General features: G+C 34.7%; 1 protein-coding gene across 1 annotated transcript; it reads right to left on the reverse strand.

The window, feature by feature from the left end:
* Positions 1 to 3,493: 3,493 nt before the first annotated feature.
* LOC141595178 (PKS-NRPS hybrid synthetase cheA-like) lies at positions 3,494 to 7,452 on the reverse strand. Its single transcript, XM_074415149.1, has 8 exons — positions 7,426 to 7,452; positions 5,420 to 6,657; positions 5,022 to 5,338; positions 4,592 to 4,920; positions 4,441 to 4,521; positions 4,291 to 4,374; positions 4,060 to 4,215; positions 3,494 to 3,673 (listed from the first exon to the last, which is right to left on the reverse strand). Exons 1-8 carry the CDS (start codon positions 7,450 to 7,452, stop codon positions 3,494 to 3,496), a joined length of 2,412 nt encoding a protein of 803 aa, XP_074271250.1.
* Between the last annotated feature and the right edge of the window lie 625 nt (positions 7,453 to 8,077).

Genomic DNA, 8,077 nt, shown 5'->3' on the forward strand with positions numbered 1-8,077 from the left:
TTCGAGTTATTATAAAATATAAAAATTAAAAAAATATTTAAGAGTTATTATACATCTACTATACTATTTTATGAACTTGATCATAATAACAATAAGATAAGAAATAGAGTTTAACTATAACAATAACATAAGAAATAAAGTTCAGCTACTCTTTGAATTAACTTTGTAGTATAAATACTGTATATAGACTTCACAAACAAATAATTTTTTCTGATCCAATTTATTAATTTTTCTGATCCAATTTATTTTAAATTGCACGCTGATTTTGCTTTGTTTTGGTATGCGTGCTTAGATAATTTATTTGTACTAATGGTATTTTATCTTCAAATTTCAGGTACGAAAAGGATTAAAAAGTTTGTTGAACTCATAGATGGAAATTTATCAGCTAATCTATCTTAAGGTATGGTCGATTTTTGATAATAATGTACACACAATTATCTCTAAAGCATCTTTTCAAGTTACAAAGCTTGGGGTATGTACTCCCTTGCCAAACACACACACTGTCGCTTTAGCTACTAACTATATAACCATTTGTATATAAGATGGATTACACGGTTATCCCTTTCTCTAATGTTATATATACTTCAATGACTTTGCTTCTACGAGTACCATTAAATTTCTATCTATTATTTTCACGTAAATTTTTTTTTGTATTTGCTCATTGATTTCTTTTTGCATCTACGAGTATCATTAAATTTCTATCTAATATTTTCACGTAATTTTTTTTGTATTTGCTCATTGATTTCTTTTTTCTTTTTTTTTTATGAAAGATTCTTTGTATTTTCTTTTTGCAGCACATGGTAAAAGCAATAGGAAACTTAAACACATGTAAGTAGTACTGTAGTAATAATGTTAATGAAGAAATTCATCAGAATTTGCAGGAATGACTTCGCTGTTACGGTGAATATTATGAGCGACTATGCCTTCACAATGAATCACAATTTTAGGGATAGGGTTTGAGTTTCAGCGCGGCGATTCAGCAACCGCCAAGCTTGGAAACTCATTCCTACGTCCCTATCCTTCATTATGTGAACAGTTAGGATCTTGCCTCGACTCTGATATACAAATAGAGTTCAATGTGACCGGACTAACTGATTTATTGGGAAGAAATCGTACCAAGATAAAATAGCGAGTGCGGCTCTACTGCTGGGTGTTAAAGGCGTCGCCATAATATCGGGCAAATAATGTTATGCATAACCCAGATTCTTGCTGTAATTGGCTAATGAAAACAAAAAATGGAGAAGGGTAAATGAACTTTATATAATTATGATAATTATACGAGAAGGAAATTAAAAAGCAGCAGAAAGATGAGGAAGGATAAAATTACTGCAAAGGGTATTAATGTCATTTAATATAAGATATTACAGCTCATCTTATTATAGGAGGATTTTATCTAAATTATCCTGTGCCCATCAGACGGTACACAAAGACCAAAAAAAGAGGAAGTGACCAGTTATTAGATGACAGGTAAACAATTGAACGATATTAAAAAGTCCAAATTTAACAGCTCATGACTTCATTTTAGTTTGTTTGTTATCAATTGTTTATCTTATTCGGAAAAAAACTACACCAACGGCCTATAGTGTATTTGAGGTAGAATTTGTGTAGTAATAAGAATTAATCAGTTTTCTTCCCAAAAAAAGCAATATATATTGTAATACGTTAAAAATATAAGAATTTTAGCGGCATTAAAAAGTGACCATTTTATGTTAAAAAGTGATCACTTTTTAACATTAAATGGTAATTTTTTTAAGTAATTACACCATACGACAATCTTATAATATAACATGTGAATCAGTGATTGAAGTTGATATAAGCACATAATAGGAAGTATTTGGTTATAAAGGGTATTACTTCAAATTATCAGTTATTGATGGTCTTGATTGATTTATTAACATGCATACTTTTTCGTAGTTGCTAAATCCCGCGCATCAATTTACTAAATCACGCGCATTTTATCGCTTTATCCCGAATATGCCCCTCCCATTTTTCAACCTCACTGATAGAATCAAGAGAGAGAAAACAAGGGGTGAATAAATCCCCAAAAAAAACGATACATCAATTTCCGAAAACCCTTCGCCGCCTCCAGCGCAACCTACCGCCGTTCGCTACGCCGGCACCCTCCCTCACCACCCTGTCAGCGCCGCCGATCAACCACTCTAATCCACAATACCCCGATAAGTTTTCATCTCCCACCAACTCTACCCAACCGCGTCTCCGTCGACAATCCCCTCCTATCTCTTCGTCGCCGGTCGACTGGTGGAGTAAAAATCCTTTGTATATACAGATCCTTTCGATAATAAAAACATGGTTTGATTTCCCATGATAAAAAGGTTGCTCATAAATCTTGGTTTCTCATAAATCTTGGTTATATTACTTGGTTCTTCTGATCGTTCAGCCTGACCATATGCAAAAATCCTTAGTATCTACAGATCACTGCTCATTTTCATAGAATCCAGTTTTCAGTACACCTTAAATGCACACCATTTTTTTGTCCTCACATGAAGTAAACGTTGTTTACTGGTGTGCATAAGTCATACTACTCAAAATTCGTATTATCATACTAATGCACACCATTTTTTTTTTTCCAATTTTCTTGTTTTGAGAAATTTATCACTCACACGTGCTCTTCCGCATAATTCATACTACTGTACAGCCGCTCGAGCTCCTGTCGATGCTTCAATTCAGGTTAATAGTTTATGATAATATGAATTTTCAGTTCAGAATCATTGATAGTTGTCCCTGAATACACATTTGAGGTAGTCATTGAAGACGATATCGTGGAGCAACTTATGGTAATATTGTGGAGCAATTATGGTTATATTTAAAGTAGCCATTGAAGACGATATCGTTTTGAGTCAACAGTCGAAACCTTGCATTCACAAGCTTAGGATCTTGAGATAGTGAAGCATTAAACCTAGTTGATTAGGTTCTCGAGTTAGCTGAATTATTATGTCATTTGTAAACTGCAGCTTTGACAGCTGGTGGCTAAGGCTGGTTGGCTAACCACCAAAGGGCTTCCTCCTCTGAACAATTCAAGCTTGTTAATGGGAAATATAACAAAATGAACCGTTGGCCTCGACTACTTTGGCTAACTACTTCTCTGAAGTCTTGTAAACTTGGTGCATTTACAATGTGTTTTTCACTGCTGATAAGCCCCTACAATGTAAACTACACCCGTATAGAGGAACTGGTTGCTCAGTATGTAGGTGTTCAGGACGCTGTAATTGTCAGTTATGAGCTAATAAAATTTTCTACTTACTCCATTTTTAGTGTTTTTATTTTCAGCTAATATAATTTCATTTCAAGTTGAATACTAATGCAACTAAAAAATAGGCAGTGGAACATGTAGGAGATGCTTTAGTTAAATTGATGAAACGTAATCAAGTCACGTAATTGATAATACGAGTACAAAATTTGCTGATGACAAAAGTAATGAACAAATAAGTAAATAGTTCCTGCTAAAACAAATAAGTTCTCTACAAATATATCTTCAATACACGGAAGACGATACGGTAATTGCTGGAGATGCATCTCCAAACTGTGGCCCTTGAGATCGGTACAATGTTGTTCTTGACTCAATTTGCTTAAACTCGAGTTCTCTACTCTTATCAGCAACATATTTCCATTGCGGATGCATGGTTGGTAACGGAGAAGCATGTCCTAAACGCACCTATTAAAATGAGTTAACAAACGTGTAAAATGTATATAACACACCTGAATTAAAGGAGACATATTGAAGTGAACATACCCATATAAAGTGTTCAAATGAATTCAATAAAACGATGGAAATTATTTGTTGCGAGCCATTTGATATTGCACTTCTTCGCGTCACCGGTAAGGTTGTTTGGGCTTGAGTTAATGACATATATGTGAATATCGCATCATAGCAATTAGCTATGATGAATCCCATATCATTCATGAACCAATATTCTCTGGGTGCAGGACTTTTAAACCATGAAACCCTCTTGTTCATTTGGTCCACCTCGTTTTCGCTTCCATATATGTGTATATAAATATGCCTATTTTTTTTAACTCATCCAACATATCTTGTCTTACTGCCCGCCACTTACTTTCATCACCATAAATTTCTTGAGCAACCGCTCGATACCCACAATTCCCATCGCCAGAGACATTAACCCAATCGGTTATCCAGGGGACCATGAAATGTGGAATTTCATCACTATACGGAAAAAGTGGTGCATGTTCAGCTCCCTGTCAAATTTAGCAATTACTTTTGGCAAAACAGTATAATTAAAACAAAACATTTAATAAGAGACTATTACTTACTTGTGGAGATGGCATATAATATGGTATGTTTAAATCCGGCATGTCTACTGAAAAACTAGTAGCGGCGGCCGTATATTTTGTGACCTGTATATTAATAAAAAATTTACATTAATACAATAATAGTATAGTTATTAACAAATCGTTGCTTACCTGTGGAGAATTCATAGGTTGTGGTATGTTTAAATCAGGAATATCTTTTGAAATTCTGGTACTCTTTGTGACTTTAGTAACCTGTAGAATCAAATAAATTTTAAAAGTTGTAGAATAAGTCTAAATAAGTTATGTAAAAAAGCATAATTACCTTTGGTTTTCTTTTATTACACTTAGAGACTGGAAATTTCTTCTCGATGTATTCCCAGTGTGATGGTTTCCTTGATACCGAAGTCTTCTTTGGTCGTCCTCGTGTCTTTTTTACTTTCGGATCAATAATATTAATAGGATGTAACAAGTTCTCTACAAATTCATAAACCTTTCTTATCATTTCAACATTACCACTTAGCACCATGTCAATAAGTTTACTCAACCTATTCTGTTCTTGCAAGAGCGTATCATTGTTATCGTCTTCTGACCTGCTCCTTATACGTAGAGTCTTCCAAAATGGGTGAATTGAATCAAGTTCAATACACCCATCTGCACATTGACGGTTTATTTAAATAAATAAATAAAAGTAATAACATTACAACAATGAAACATAATAACGAATATGCTAATGTAAACGAATATAAAAGTACCTGTGTTAACAAGATGACTAATATCACATGTGCAAGGAAGACCATGTGTTACCTTAATAGCACATCCATTACAATTGCCCTTTTTGAAATGTCGATCAATAGTAGTAATTGCGTGATGTGTCACGTTGAAAGTTAACCTACGATACGCAGTCATAGCAAGACTAACATGAAGCTGCTTACTCAAGGAGGTCTCTAAATCGTCATCTATTTTTCTGATTTGAAGGGTGACTAATTGATGAATCGTTTCAAAAACGGTGTCGAAACCACCAACAGATGTTCGTAAAAGTCGTTTAAGTGCTGCATGTGCACTCTCAACCCTGTAAAAAAAATTAATCATAAAGCAATACTCTTATTTAGGTATAAAAAAAAATTTAAATCTTATTTTCTTCTAGTGTTACCTGTTGGTGGTAACATTCCCAAAGTGTAGAACTTTATTTGTCCAAGCTGATACAAATCGCTCCTTATACTTGTCAATCCACGTATTCTTACAATATTTTTCCAAACCGGGAATAAAACTGTAAGTTTTATACATTAACTCTTCATTTTCTTTAAACTCCTCTACAGTTGTAGATCTGACCATTTGTGTCCACTTCCCTTTTGCAAAAACTTCACCAATTATAGCATCACCATAATAGTTTCTCTTAACCCAGGCTTCAACATCTTTTTCTATATGACGTCTACATAATAAAAGACTAGCACTTAAGAAATGCTTTTGAATAGCATTGATTAATGCCGCCTCCTTATCAGTTACAAACACAGTTGGCTCATTTGAATCTACTAACTCAGTCAAACATTTGAAAGCCCAATCATATGCCGTTTCTTGCTCATTCTGCAGGAATGCAAAGAAAACAGAAAAATTCTTATGAACCGGTGTCACTCCAATTACTTCTAACAAAGGCATCTTATATTTATTGGTGTTATATGTACAATCAGCAATAAAGACATGGGGATAAGCCTTTAAAAGTTTAAGCGAATCCGGATGAGCAAATAACACATCAGTCAGTTCATGTTTACCTTTTTCAGTTACAATAGGAATTGTTTGGCGAAAAACACGATAACCATGATCATCTGCTAATTTCAACAACTGTTCTGCTCTAGTACGATACTGTCTCGCCTTCTTTTTCGATATAGCACGGACGTTGTAAACTTGCTTAGCAGTAACACTTATACCCTTATTACTCAAGTCAATAAGTATGTTAGAAACACTGACTTTACTTGCGGTCATTGTCACAATAGCCTCTTTGGTTTGTGCATTCAAAGAACGTCTTTTTTTACCTAGAAAATGGTTGTGATACCCGTTTATAACATGTACTTCCCATCTACCGTCACTTTGTCTAACGCATTTCAAAAGAAATGGGCATTGACGTTTTATGGTTCCCGTATAAGACCTTTTGGCGGGCACAAGGGATTTTGTACGCATTCGAAATTTTCCCGATCGGTCACATACAAGCAGTTGCTCCCCGCAACCACGTTTTGGGAGATGATGCCCAACTCGAATATTGATTTTATGTAGCAATCCCATTGATTTTATTTCGTCTATCATCGTCTGACGATCATTGTAGAATTTACCGGAGATATTGAATATATGAGCAGTATCAATAAGTTCTTCCGAATTTTCTTCATTATTTGGTTCATCCTGAAACAAAAAACAAGGAAATTAAATTATAATTATACAGTTGTACCCAACGCCCAGCCGCAACAATAACAATCCGTTTCACTTTAAACGGACACTATTCTTTTAAAGCTGCAGACGGATAATGTCCCTCTTACAAAATGCAAGTAAGAGGGCAAGTGGGGTATCCGTCATTTTCAATGAAGAATAATGTAGTTCAACAATAATACCTTACCAGTACAATAAGACACCATCACTAGTTGTTTAATGTAGTTCAGTAATTAGCTCACAAATACTTTAGCATTGAAGAATTAACATGCGTGCATGAATAAGAAGAATTAACTAGCAGTAGTTTAAACAAGTCGGCGTACTCCGTATAAAATGTACTCCGTAACATCCAACACCAAAATACCGACAACCAACTCACCAGCAACCCCTCCCCGACCCCAATAAAACCGCCGGATACCCTTACCTACCCCCATACCGGCGCCGATAGACCACCCCCGCGCAACCCAAAGCAACTCGTTCCTGGGTGTACTGAAGCAACCGCGGCAATTGCGCACAACCGCAGCAACAGCACACAACCGCACAACCACCCCCTCCGACCACCCAATGTGCGTCTTCCGGCCACCCGACTCAGGCCTGACGACGACCCATAAATAACCACCCTCTCCATAACCCTACTTTAAAACCCTAATTATAAAAGAAAACCGTTTTAATAAAAAAAACAGTCATTAGTTAAGTCGATAATAAGACGGGATTAAAAAGTTGTTCATGAAATGGAAAAATTACCTCTGGTATGCGCGAATTACGATCCATTATTGTCGAATTATTTACGATTCGTTAGGTTTTGAGAGGGATAAACTCTTTTTTTTTAAACAAGGGAGAAAACTCTTCCTAATTAATATTTTTAAATGAAGGGCAATTCTGGAATACAAGGGGTAAAATGCGCGGGATTTAGTAAAGGAATGCGCGGGATTTAGCACGTCCCTACTTTTTTTTACTACAGTTAAAGAGGGTATTACTTTAATTTATATGTAGTTTAGTTCAACTCTTATAATTTTAGTTCATTAAAGTTAAACTCAACTCATACTCATTTCTCTATAATTTAAGCTCATATAAGTTTAGTATAGAAAAATTAAACTCTTATAAGTTTAGTTCAGCTTTTTTATATGTCCAGTTTTAAAAAGTTACGCTCCAATCAGTTCAACTCAACAAAAATTAAGTCCAAAAGGACCAGGACTTAGGTATTATTAAATCATATAATTAGAAGACACTACAAATTGGCCCGGGCATTAAATCTAGTATATATATATATAAAAGAGGCTTCTTTCAGGTAATTCTAGAGACTCCAAGTTTTTTGAAACACTCTAATTATAATAATAATATTGATCTAAAAAAATAACAGAATTCGTAAATATTAATCTAAAAATATAACTTTTAT

The sequence above is a fragment of the Silene latifolia genome, chromosome 8 (assembly GCF_048544455.1).
Source record: "Silene latifolia isolate original U9 population chromosome 8, ASM4854445v1, whole genome shotgun sequence".
In the NCBI taxonomy this organism is placed as follows: domain Eukaryota; kingdom Viridiplantae; phylum Streptophyta; class Magnoliopsida; order Caryophyllales; family Caryophyllaceae; genus Silene; species Silene latifolia.